This window comes from Herpailurus yagouaroundi, unplaced genomic scaffold, assembly GCF_014898765.1.
Source record: "Herpailurus yagouaroundi ecotype Mexico unplaced genomic scaffold, PumYag 160, whole genome shotgun sequence".
NCBI classification, from domain to species: Eukaryota; Metazoa; Chordata; class Mammalia; order Carnivora; family Felidae; genus Herpailurus; species Herpailurus yagouaroundi.
In genome coordinates this window covers 37,865,978-37,879,283 of record NW_024412401.1, presented here as the reverse complement: position 1 = coordinate 37,879,283, position 13,306 = coordinate 37,865,978, and the positions used below count along the sequence as shown (strand labels likewise).

The following is a 13,306-nucleotide window of genomic DNA, read 5'->3' as shown; positions in this document are numbered from 1 at the left end:
GGGAGTTCTTCTTCCCACACTGGTCTTTGCACAATTCAGAGACCAGTTATTCCCTCCCCACAGGCCTGCCCTTTGCTGCTCCCTCGACGGTTTCTAGTCAGGGGCCCTGGGCCCCTCAGTCTTGCCACCTCCCAGTGGTCAGCTTCCATTGTTGGCAATCACTAGGATGCCGATGCTTCTCTGGATATGAATAGACCAGCAGAGGCCAGCATGGGAAATCCCCTTCCTTGTTCTCAGTGTAATACCTCTGCTAATTCATCCTAGCACCGCATTCACTTTTAGGGCAGCCCCAACTACCTCCTAAGTTTCCTGACAACTAGAAACCAAAAGCTTCTTGTATAAATCCCTGGGATCAAAATGCCTCCTCCCATGTTGTCTTCATAAGTGTTTTTTTTTTTTTCTTCTTCTTCTTCTCTGACCTTTTGGTCACAGGAAGTCAAAGCACCACATCTTTTTCTTTAAACTGAGAGCCTCGGGGCGCCTGGGTGGCTCAGTCAGTTAAGCGTCCGACTTCAGCTCAGGTCATGATCTCATGGCTGATGAGTTCGAGCCCCGCGTCGAGCTCTGTGCTGACAGCTCAGAGCCTGGAGCCTGCTTCACATTCTGCGTCTCCCTCTCTCTCTCTGACCCTCCCCCATTCATGCTCTGTCTCTCTCTGTCTCAAAAGTAAATAAACGTTAAAAAAAAAAAATTAAAAAAAAAAATAAACTGAGAGCCTCAAAAACTTGTTTTGCCACCGACTGACTGTGTGACCCCGGGCTGGTTCCTGAACATCTCTGGGCCTTGGCTTGCTCATCTGTAAAGTGGTGACTACATCACCTTACAGGGCCATTCTGAGGCTTGAAGTGGATAGCACAAAGCACTTACTTCAGTGCCTGGCCACCCGCTAAGCACTCAATAAAAATCCGTATCTAAAAGGATTTGGGGTCCCGTATCCTGCCTGGAGTGGGCCTATCTCTAGGGAGAACCCGGATGTCAGGATGCTGATCAAATTCTGGCACTCACACAGATCAGACACACTGATGAGTGAGCAAGCGAATTCAGCGAGGGCTGCAGAGTCAAAGGGCACCGGCCCCCGCCGGCCCCCGCCCCGGGCGGGCCCAGGGGCTCAGAAGGAGCAGAGACCCAGGAAGGCGCTGACAAGCTCATCAGCTTCTGTCTCCAGCTGTGCAGAGCCATCTTCTGGACACCGAGTTAGCCAATCCAAACAGGACCCAAAGATGGGAGAGGCGGACCCCGGATCTGCCCGGGGACCCAGGAGAGAACCAAAGCAGACCTTATTGGCTACAAGTAGCAGTGATCCTGAGGAAGTCACTCCACTACCCAGTGACTCAGCTTCCTTATCTGGGACATGGTGGCGGGTAATACCTCCCTCACATGGTTGTGGTGGCAATTCAGCATGTTCTTATCCCAAAGACACTACGCAGCCTGCTGGCATGAGGAGGTGCCCAAAGCACATGAGGCGACATGCGCCGCACCCCCAGCGGCCAGCCTGCTGGCAAAGCCAGACCGCTAGCACAGTCTTCTTCCTCAGTGGCCAGGGGAAGGAATCGAGGCCACAGAGGACAGGCCAACTCCATTCGTCTAGAGCTGGGACTGTGTCACGGCCAAAGTCAACACAGTGGGAAGTCAGAACTTTCAGGAAACCATCCCTCATCTATCTGGGCGATACCAGGAGTGATCTTTGGAAGGGTCTGGGGAGCTCGGCAGACAGAGAGTTTTGCCTCTGAGATCTTGTGAACAAGCAAGGTCGGAGGCCAGGGAGTGAGTGTGTGTGTGTGTGTGTGTGTGTGTGTGTGTGTGTGTGTATACATGGCCAGGGGGGCTTGCTGGGGTTGCCCCCTAGACTCCCTGGAGGACCTGGGTGCTGAGGACCCTGGACAGACAGCAGCCCTGGCACAGAGCACCCCATTCTCCAGACATGGTCCCAGTCGGAGGGGCCAGTGGAAAAGCTCAGCCATTATATGCCTCAGCCTGTCATACGTGACATGTGGGCGCTAGCTGATAGACGGTTAGCGGACTGGTGTGGATTTTCACATGTGCCAGAACCTCTCGGGGCTCTACCTACCTAAGGCAAGTTATATTAATTGCTAGATGATCCTTCATGATTTCTCATTCTCCACTCAAACCCCAGAATTTTATCATTGCTTCTTGCTCCCCATTCCTGGAAGTGCTGAGCCTTGAACCTTTTCCAGGGGGAGTGTGGGTGGTTGGAAGGGTTCCAGGGCTCAGGCTCGAGAATGCAGGAGCTCCTGTTAAGGGTGCAGGACCGAGTTCAGAGGGCTTTCCTGATGTTTTTTCTGGAAACTCTAAAGGTGGCCACGGAGCTAGGCAGAGTCTCTGAGGCCAGCTTCCGTCCCACTGCCAGCGAGAGCTGCCAGGGCACAGAGTCAGAAAAGGAAAGATCTCTGACCTCAGAACTTCTATTCTCAGCCCCCATCTCCCGTTTGCTGTGTGTCCTCAGGTTAGCTCAACCCACCCCCTGATTTCCATATCTCAGTTTCCCCAGGACAACACTCAGTCCCAGGTGTAGTCAGACACAGCAATATGGCATCACATACCTCGGGGCCAGGAGGCCCAGGAAACCCAAGGGATCCTTTGTCTCCAACTTTGCCCTGTGGAAGAGAAGAGATGGCGGGGGACGCAGGGGTAAGTGAGGGCCCACTTGCCACGATCCCTTGTGTTACCCCCCAGGCTGTGGGTAGTTGGAAAAGCTCAGGAGCATATGAATGAAATCTGCCTAGACTGATAGGAGCTAGTGTTGAAGCCCCGCCTCCTACACTTACAGACATGGGACCCTGGGCAAGACACTTCATCTTGCAGAACCTCAGTTTCCCCATCTGTAAGATGGGAGGGATAATAATTCTGTAGCCTTTGGGGTGGTGGCTGGCACTCTTTAAAGAACTATTGTATGGGAAGGGTCTGATACATAGTAACATTCAACAAACACATGACACCCACTGCTGATATTCATGCTACTATTGTTTTCAAGGCTTGGGAGCCCCAGATTCTGATTCTCCCCAGAACTCGACATTGACTGCGGCCTACGTACGACGCTGGGTGAGTTCCTGCCTCTCTGGGCTTCAGCGTCCTCATCTGTAAAATGGGTGAATCTCATTGCTGTCTTTCTCTGCTTGCCTCCCAGAGCTGCTGCAGGAGGAAACGAGGTCCAGGATGTGACCGCCCCTGGCCATGTTGCATGATTGTTTGGAGAGGGTGAGGTTTGGGGGTGTCAGAACAAAAGGTACTTACCAGAGGCCCTGGCTTCCCCCGTGCGCCTGGGAACCCTGGCAACCCCTGGCTCCCCTGGAAAAGGCCAAGAGCAAGCTGGGGTTAGTAAGGAACAGAAAAGGCCAGGTGAACAGCTGCTCAGTCATCCTTGCCCAGCTGAGGCCCAGACAACACCAACCTTTGGGGGAGACGAGCTCCCCCCTCACTTTCCCTGCTTGTAAGCTCCAGCTGGGCACCCCTGGGGGCTGGGCCTCGGGGACACGAAGCAGAAACAGTAGCCCCTATTCCTCACCAAACTGTCCTGGCACCCGGGACCCCAGGGCTCCAAGCAAAAGCACTGTCAGTGCCCTTATGCGTGAGGAACTCTGCAGACGGGGGCCCGGCAGGGGAAGCGGCGAGGCCCGGATGGCTCGAAATCCGGAGACACCGAGGCTGGGTCAGGACAGGCCGGCCAGGAGGGAGGGAAGAGGAAGAGGGAGAGCTGGCCAACATCTGGGCCTCGTTGACTGGCTGGGTGAGGGCCAGATGTGGCCACATGGTGCCGGACACAGGCAAAGAGGAGCCGGCCTCGGCAGGCTGCCCCGGTTCATCCATCAGTCAGTAAGGCCAGTTACTCACTTACTCAAACATGTCCTAAATGTTCTGTGCAGGACTCTGAGCTCAGCTACACCAGGGCGGTCTGGGGCAGTGTCCTGAGGGAGCTGCTGTCTGGCAGGGGTGTGAGCACAAGTCCCCATCTACCAAGTGCTGCACAGGTAATGGATAGGCTGCTCGGGGCATGCAGAGAGGAAAATGGCCACCGTCCGAGCAGGTGGAATAAATGGTATCTGAGCGAGGTTCTAAATGATGGGTAGGTTGGGCCATGCAGAGGCTGAGTGGAGGGGTGCCAGGCAAGGCAGCCGTGTGTGCAAAACCGTTGGGGGGGGGGCGGTGCAGAGGGCACTTCCGTGGAGCACAGGGATGTTAAGAGCAAGGGGCAGGAATGGGTCTGAGAAACTTGCTCACTAGGGTCCCGGGTGCTGGGGAGTCAGGACATCACTCGGGGAGCAGTAGGGAGCCATGGGTGGTTTGTGAGCAACGAGCAGAGCTTTGTGGCAGTGAGGAAGACAGACTGGGAGGGAGGAAGCTGGGGGCCTGGAAAAAAGTCAGGAGGCTGTTGTAAAGTCCAGGGAAGAGATGGTGATGGGGGTACTGAGGCTGGAGAAGCCACGATTATGTGAAAGGAAGCCATGTTGCAGGGGGATCCTGGCCCATCAGGGACCCCGAGAAGAAAGCCAGGACCAGAGAAGAGCAGGGCAGGGGGCAGGGGGCAAATGTGCCGCAATTACCTTGTCTCCTTGGAATCCGGTATCTCCTGACACACCGGGAACCCCTTGTTCACCCTAAATAGACACCAGCAAAGAACGTTACGACGGAGACCGTGCGGGGTTCCGGGCGCCTCCCCGCTTCCAGACCCACTGGCAAGGTACGGCTTTGCCGAGGCTGTCCCCAAAGTGGATCTCACCAGCGGCAGCCTTGTCAAAGTAAAGGGCAGAGGCCCCCCAAGAGAGCCAGGGCCTGGGGGGCACCACGTCGACCTGTCTGCACGTCTGCCTGGGGTTGCTCAGGTGGCTGACGACTCCGCTAACAAGCTCAGCTGCCTGGCCTTTCCAGGAGAAGCGGCACGTACAGATCAGAGGAATGGTTTCTTGATCCATCAAGTTCTTCCTCAGCTGATGTCACACAGGGGCAAGTGTAGCCTGTATAGTGCCCCACCCCCCATCACTGGGGTTTCTAAGTGTCTGCATCTATCGCTTGATATTTTTCACCACCAGGCTGGGAGCCGTCACTCTCCCGTCTGTGCGAGCCTCGATGCCAGCCATCAGCTTAGGCCCGCGTCTGATTAGCTGCTTTTAATTAGCTATAGCACAAGAAACATAGTCTTGCTGAGACTATGTGCCAACAGTGAGTAAATGGGTCTCGAGTTAGTTCTGGCATTTCTTTCCTAAGGTGACATAGGGCACAGGCTCGGTGACAGTGGTCTCTTCTGGTCCCTCCCTATTTGCAGCCACATCCTGGTAAACGAACTGTCGGAGAACCACGTCGGAAGATGTTTCTTCTTACCGCGGGAGTCACATCACGCAGTCCTTATCATTTCCAGCCTTCCATGTGGGACATTCCCAGCAATACCCTGGCCCCAGGGCTCAGAGAACATTCCCAGCCCCAGGAACAGTTGGGAGAATGGGGAGAAAACCCAGGAGGATGTGGAGAATCCACATCATGCAGCTAAGGCCACAAACCGGCAGAAAAACTTCCTCGGTAAAACAAAAGCCAAAATTAAAAAAAAAAAAGGAAAGAAAGAAAAGAAAAAAAGAAAGAAAGAAAAAAAAAATCTTTAAAAAAACCACTTACTTTGGTTTTTCCAGTTTGGAAAACCCTGTAAAATATCCCAGAGGTTTGAAAGCCAAGGAAGTTTTTTTTTGTGTTTTGTTTTGTTTTGTTTTGTTTTGTTTTGTTTTAATATCTAAAAGAGGAGCAGAGGGGTTTTAAAAAAAAAAATGTTTAAAAAGACACCTAAGAAACCAGGACAATGGATTCAGAGAAAGCTGGGGCTGGAGCGGGAGTCTTGGTTCCAGAACGTGCCTCCACGCAGGAAGACAGAGCCAAATGGTTGTAAGTGGGACCGAGGCCAGGCCGGGTCATGGAAAATCTGGGATTCTAGGCAGCATGACCAGGGAGCACGAAGGGATGGCCCCGTCACCCCTGGGGGGTGGGGGAAGGGGGCTGATCGGAACCTCTCTCTCAGCCACATTAAAATCCCTCCCCAGCTAGGGGCGCCTGGGTGGCGCAGTCGGTTAAGCGTCCGACTTCAGCCAGGTCACGATCTCGCGGTCCGTGAGTTTGAGCCCCGCGTCGGGCTCTGGGCTGATGGCTCAGAGCCTGGAGCCTGTTTCCGATTCTGTGTCTCCCTCTCTCTCTGCCCCTCCCCCCTTCATGCTCTGTCTCTCTCTGTCCCAAAAATAAATAAACGTTGAAAAAAAATTAAAAAAAAAAAAAATCCCTCCCCAGCTAAAGGGGCAACAAAGAGGGCTCTTTTTTCTTTTTGTCAACCCCAAAGTCGTATTTAATTTTTTTTTTTTTTTAAACTATGGGCAGGAAAACAATTTCTTCCACTTCTTTTCTTTCTTTCTTTTTTTTTTTTTTTTCCAGAGCTTTCACATCCCGAAATGTCCCAGGCACCAGCAGTCAGCAAGCCAGCCGAGTTCCATGTAACACGTTTATTTCCATGTTCCTGGAGGAACAGTGAGCTGGAGGCCAGGTCTGCAGAAGGGCCTATAAAAAGCTCAGTGCTTACACCCTCGCTCCCCCTGCCTCCTTTCTCCCTTATCCATGACTTCAACATTTCCAGAGTACTGGTGTCTCAAATCCCAGAGTAAACAGGTAGCCGTGGGGAAGCCCCTGCCTCCAACAGAAAGCCCCTCCATCTCAAGGGGAAGGTCACAGAAGAGGGGGCTTAGCAGCCAGCAGGGCAGAGGTGGAGCTGAGGTCGGGGGTGGGGGATGGGACTACAGCCAGGGGCTTGGGTGGGACTGCAGGGGATGGAAGAGGTGGAGACAGATGGAGAGAGGCCCGGGGTGAGCACTGCACCCCCTGGCTACCTAGGGCTGGGGTGGGTAGGACAGTCTGGGTGTGTCCATTTCCGCCCAGAGCTTTGCATTTTCTAAGTCCCAGGGCTGAGTTTCCTTTACTGCATTTCTTCTAATTCTCTGGGGCTGTTTGCCCAGCACAGACTTGGAGGAGCTGGAGGAGGTGACCTCCAAGGGCCTCATCAGCTCTCGCCTTCTGCCCTCAGTTCTGCTTCGTGGTGGGGGTCTCTGGAGGCACGTGCCTGGGTTCGAATCCTGACGTTACTACGAGCTGCGTGTGCTCAGGCAGGCTTCCTAACTCACCGAGGCTCGGAAGCCGGGGGTCCATCCCCGCAGAGCAGGCAGACGGCCCAGCACGGACTTCTGCGGCTGCCTCTCAGGTGTACGGGGAGTGGCGTTATCTGAAGACAGGTGCAGAGGGAGCCCGGCCACGGGAGCGGCTGTCATCTACTCACACTTGTGGAAGCTTGGATAGGGCCCGAAAGCCCTCCCACACCCCCTCTGGGGTGCCTGTTTTGCTGAAAGGCTGAGAGGACAGGGCAGGAGGACGGCCAGAGGGCAGAGTGCATGAGACACTGCCCCAAGTGCTCCTTGTCTCTGTGCCTCAGATGCCGCGTGCCTGGGCCCCGGGGTCCCACCTACCCGCCTCCAACCGTGGTCTGGCACAGGGTGAGTTTGGCAGCAGGACTGTGCGGGGAGGACATGTGGCAGGAGTGGCCTCCCCATGGCAACTGGGAAGAAAGCGGGTCAGGGGCTCAGAGGCCCGCCCCCGCTTTTCTGCTGTACTTTGAAACCCCGTGCTCTCTGGGGTCGGGTGCCCGGTTCTAACCGGGGTGGTTTATGTGGGTTCATTTCCTCCTGTGGCTGGGAGAGGCCTCTGGACCTCACACCATACCTGTCCTGGGGCCTGTCATCTCAGCAATAATACTCCCCCTCCACCCTCCACCCCACCGTCTGCCTTCCCTGGCTTTGGCCTCCAAGCCCAGATGCTGGCCTCAGCTTTGCTGTCCTAATTCAGAGACCCGCCTTACCTGACCCCGACCTATGCCTTCACAGCCCCCACGCCCCCTTCCAGGGTCTCCATGCCCCAAACCACCTGCCTGAGCTCCACCTGAGTTACAAGGAAGAAGCTGGGGAGCACAGATTTAGGGGAGCCAGAGGGGAGGCAGGAGTGCGGGGGAGGGGGGTGGACCTGGTAAGAAGCCAGCCGCAGCGGGGGGGGGGGAGTTGGCATGCAGATAAAACACAGTGCAACAAGGGAGTATTCAGATCACCTTATCACCTTTCAGTCCAGGCTCCCCCATGTTCCCCATCAGTCCCTGGAAGACAAAGACCAGTCCAGCTGTGAGGGGTGGGGCTCAAAGCCAAGGAAGAGCCCTGCCTTTGACCCGGATGGACATCCCCCCACTGCCTCCCCCCTTGCTGCCTCTACCCCGTGCTAGATGCCCCACCCAACACTCAGTTTTCTCATCTGTGAAAGGGGACAATGACCCTCAGTGCAAAGGCAAATGGTGTGGATGGAAGGAGCAGGGGCATGTGACTCGTGAACCACGGCACTCTGGACAAATCCAGGGGACAAGGCTGCTAAATGCGGGGAGACGGGTTCCTCGAGCATTGTCACATGCATGTGGGCCAAACGGGATCGTCCCCGGAAGGAGGCCCTAGCCACTTTGGCCCATCTCTTTCCTGCACACCCATCCCACTGAGGGACAGACTAAGTTCACTGGCCTGCCGGTATAATGTCTTTGCCCCTGGTGATGACCCCATTGGACTTTCAGTGCCCTGAGGTCTGGAACCACATGAGACTCCTGCTCAGCTCAAGGATTGGTGTCCGAGAAATGCGTGAGCCATTAACGACATACACTTGCTGACTGGCAAGTGTCTGAGGTCTGGGAAGCACTGAGCTCCTGACCTGCAGCCTCCACCCCGTCGGGGCCCCCTTCCTCCCCTCCCCCGACACCGTGCCCAGGCACGCTCCCTTCTGGGCTGAAATGAAATGGGTCAGGGGGTGCCTGGCTGGGACGAGACCCGGATTGACGGATGGCTCTTGTTCACCTTCAGGCCCTTGGGTCCTGGATAGCCAGTCGGACCCAGTGCTCCCATGTCGCCCTGACAAGAGAAAGAGAAGAGGGCATCGTGAGAGGAGGCTCCCGGGGCTGGCCTGGGACAGATGATTCCCAAGGTCCCTCGGGCTGTGCTTCTGAGGACACAACCCCACTGGCTCAGTCAGACCACCCGGTCTCCTCTCTCCTCTGCCACTGGCTCATCATTGCATGATTCTGGGTGGTTAGCCTCTCTGTGCCTCAGTTTCCCCATCAAAAACAGGGGTCAGTACTATGTTTCAGGAAGAACTGACTTCCGTGTACAAAGTGCCTGGCACAGTCTGGAGGCGTTTTGGGTTGACACAATTGAAAAGGCTCTGTTGGCATCCAGTGGGTGAAGGCCCCACAGCAAAGAATGTTCTGGCCCCAAATGCCCGTAAGTGTTGAGGTGAGAAACCATGGTTTACAGTGAAGGCGTGGCTGGATTTCCTCAGAACACGCCCACCCTCTTTCCCTCACACGTTGTCACCTGCCCACCCCTGTCGTGAGTGCCTCCAGCCACGGCCATAACATGCAGCCCACACCCAGAGAAAAGGGAGCCCCTGAAACGGCTCTCCTCTCCCTTTTCCATCTGCTGTGCAAGCTCACACAATGTGCTTGACCTCTCTGGGCCTTGCTTTCCCGCATCCCCACATCAGGCTCCTTGAAGGCCCCTCATGAGTGCTCTCAAGCACCAGAGCGAACGAAAGCTGCCCCAGGCTTCCTGTGGGGACTTCCCGGAGATGTGTCTGTCACATTCTTGCCCGACTCCCGCAGGAGGGCCGGCGGGCTGGGCAGTCGGAACACCCCGAGGACAGAGACAAGGGAACCTGCAGAGTTCACAGAGAATGGTGTGGTCCGCTGAGGCACAGCTGAGCCCCCCCACCCCCCCAACCCTTGCACCGGTTTAGATCCGCTGAGGCAGAGGCTGGAGTCTGGCCATGGCCTGCCAGGGGCTGGCTACGTGACCTTGAGCAAAACACTGGCCCTCTCTGGGCCTCAGGATCCCCACCTGAGTAGGTCAAACCAAACCTTCTACCTGAGCCTCTGCCAAGAAATAGCGCTTTCGGCTCGGTCAAGTGATATCGTCTCGTGAAGGAAGGGAGGTCTCAGTTTCACGGGTGACGATACTAATACGAACAACCCCGACTGCTAGGCCTCCACCCAAGGACTCCTCACACCAGCCCTTGAAGATCCACCCTACGACCATCCCCATTTTACAGATGGGGAAACTAAGGTTTCCTCTGCAAGGTTAGGACTGGGTAGAGCTGGGATGCACACCCGGCAGTCCGTCTCCAGAGCTTCTAGAGAATTCTGAAGTCATCTTGGGAGAGGAGGGAGAGCAGGGAGCTAAAAGGCCAGGATCGCTGGCTCAGGGGAGAGGCTGGGGTCCGAGGAAAAGCCAGGCCTTCAGAGCAGAGCACTTCCCCCAGGCTGTGCTGGCAGCCGCTTCTCTCCCTGTCTTTTCCTGGATGAAGGGAGCAGGGGTGGCCGCCTAGAGTTCCCCATGGCGCACAAATAAACAGAATCGGCTCTGCTCGCGTAGTTGGCTCCAACTGGGGCCCGGACTGGGGGCAGGGGACCGGCCGGCAGCTCCAGGAACACAGGCCCCTTCTTCTCGCTGCAGGCCTGAAGGTGGCTTGTGTGGGGACTGAATGCAATACGAGCCTGACTGACACCTGCGTGGGGCCCTGGGGAGCCACAGCAGCACCACACGCCGGGCCTCTGCCGGCCCCTGCAAAAAGGCCTGTGTGTGGTGGGGGGGGGCAGGGACTTGCACAGGCGCCCAACCCGAAGGGGCAAGGGATCCGTGGGAAAGGGACTCTGGCTGCAGGGCATACGGGGAGAAGGGGGTGCCTTGCTTAGGGCAGGCCGTTCCCATGTTGGCCGGACCCCAATGCCGGGCTCTAAAAGCCCTTGGGAGAGGAGCAAAGAAAATTCCAGGCCACTTTCTCCCTAGGCCAGCCCACAGAGCATTGGTTTGCACCAGACACCCCTGTCGTATCCTCATGAGAAAGAACAATGGGTAATGCCCTGAGTTTGGGTCCTCTTCCCACTTTTGCCTGAGCTCCCAGACGGTGCCCTACGCGTTCACCCTTCATCTCGCTGGCTTCCATCAAGACACAACCATCCACGTCAGCAACCATTCACAGCACTCCTCCTGTGCCCCAGATGCCACACTCGAGACTTCAAGGTCCCGTCAGATGCTGTTGGCGGGAGCCTGTGCCGGGCCCCGGGCTGGGACTCGCTGCCGGGCCCAGGCTGGCAGCTCACGGTGACCCCGTTGGGCCCGTTCCATTTTACAAATGAGAAAGCCGAGGCTTAGAGAGAGGTGGAATCACTCACCCGAAACGAAGCAACAGGCAGGGGACACGGGCAGGACCAGAATCCAGGTCTGTCTGTCTGTCTGGCCCCACGTTCAGTGCTCACGAGCCCTGGACTGACTCTGTTTACTCCAATAAAGGACCCTAGGATGCCTTTCCTCGTTGATGTCATTCAGTGATGAGGACACACTTGATTCAAAAATAGGCAGGGGCGCCTGGGTGGTTCAGTCAGTTAGGCATCCGACTTTGGCTCAGGTCATGATCTCACGGTTCATGGGTCCGGGCCCTGCGTCGGGCTCTGGGCTGACAGCTCAGAGCCCGGAGCCTGCTTCAGATTCTGTGTCTCCCTCTTTCTCTGCCTCTCTCCCGCTTGCATTCTGTCTCTCTCTCTCAAAAATAAATAAACGCTAAAAAAAAATTTTTTTTAAAGTAGGCATGAGTACATGCCCGCAGGTGGCCAGGTGGGGGGTTGCCAGAGTCGCCTGAAAGAAAACGTGGGGTGTTTCTAGCACCCTTGGCCACTGGTTCCCGTACCCAGAATATTCTGTCCTGCGCTCACGTTGTTAACGTGCATTCATCCTTCGGCTGAAGCACCACTTGCCCAACCCCACGGGCCAGGTCAGGCCCCTGGTGTCAGGTCTCAGAGCCCTTGCCACACTGGTGACCATTCATGTGTGCGCCTCTCTGGCCATCGCCTGCCCCCTGCCTCAGAGGAGGTGCTCACTCAAAGTGGGTTAAGGACTAGGTGAAAAAGAACCCTAATCACGCTCTCACCGACAAACCTCTAGGGGAAAAGCTTGCCTCCCTGGTCCTGGAACTGCCTTGGAAGGTAACAAGGCCTCTTTTTAGAAACTCTGATAGGGGTCAGTAGCTTGGGGACAGGGATCTGGGGGCTGTGGCCAATCCTGACTCCTGTGTGGTCTTAATAAGCACCATCTCTCACACAGAGCAGCCCCCGGGACTGCCCAGTCCGCACGCTTACACTCCTGCTGTCTCCATTCAGCACAGAAGTCACACAGAACTGAGTGTGTAATGCTCAGCGAGCTAGGACACAGGCCCACGTCCAGCTTTCGGCTGTGTGACCCTGAGCCGGTGTCTCAGCCTCTCTGTGCCTCGGTCCCCTGAAGTGGACAATGGTAATCCCACTTCCTGCCTTCAGAGGCTTGCTGTGATCGTTAAATCCTTAGCACAAGGCCTGGCACACAAGGGTTTGGTACGTGTCCACTAGTGAGGCTCCCGATCTCGCTTTATAACAAGGAAACAAAGCCAGATGCTCATTTAGTGACGGGATACGGTGGGCCCGTCCACTCTAGCCCGCATGCTGGGTTTTGGCCAGACTGCATATTCTTTGGGTCTCATTAAATGAGGAGCCAAAATTCCCTGTCTGTCGCTCAGAATAAAAAAGACAGAAATCTTCTTTGTTGGGCAGATTCTGGAATCAGGCACACTTTTCCTGAGGGCCGGCCAAACGGTTTCAGTTACTCAAAGGGGGCTGTTCTGAGGCAGCCTCACCTCAGAGACTGCAGTGGGGCAACCAGCAACCTATTGGGATCCGGGTCACACAGACCTGGGTTGCAAGTCCTAGCTGGTGACCTCAGGCCCCAGCCTCCCTGTTTGGGTGACCAGGCTGCTGACACCCACCTCAAGTCCCTCGAGGCTTCCCCGGCCTGATGCGTGTCAAGCACACAGAAGAGACAGATGCTCCATAAGTGTCAGCCTGTCTCCTCACGCCCAGCCTCCCTCCTGCAAGGACCCGGTGGCAGGGGGGAGGGGAAGAGGACAGGGGGAAGTTTTGGCTTCAGTCTGCATGCGAATTGCTTTAGCTGACCAGACAGAAGACACTGAATAAACCTGAATCGCCACTAAAATGATTATCAATATGTGGAATCCCATTCGCTCAGCGAAAAACCCACATCCTCTGGAAAACCATAGGTGACTCATGGTCCCTCTTCCCCTTTCTAACTCCTGGTTAGAAAATTCCTTTCCTCTCCAACTCTTTAGGGAGGCTATTATTCCGCCCCCCTCTCCCGACTACTCCCCCCCA

The 13,306-nt window shown here is 55.8% G+C and overlaps 1 protein-coding gene across 1 annotated transcript in view; it reads right to left on the bottom strand.

Annotated features, from left to right (window-relative positions):
- The window catches only part of COL27A1 (collagen type XXVII alpha 1 chain), a 128,026-nt gene that overhangs the window by 61,877 nt on the left and 52,843 nt on the right, over positions 1-13,306 (bottom strand). Inside the window, exons 13-17 of the mRNA XM_040482080.1 lie at positions 8,913-8,966; positions 8,132-8,176; positions 4,560-4,613; positions 3,253-3,306; positions 2,562-2,615 (exon numbers count right to left, since the gene is read on the bottom strand). Coding sequence (XP_040338014.1) covers positions 2,562-2,615; positions 3,253-3,306; positions 4,560-4,613; positions 8,132-8,176; positions 8,913-8,966 — 261 coding nt within the window. The remainder of the gene's footprint in view (positions 1-2,561; positions 2,616-3,252; positions 3,307-4,559; positions 4,614-8,131; positions 8,177-8,912; positions 8,967-13,306) is intronic.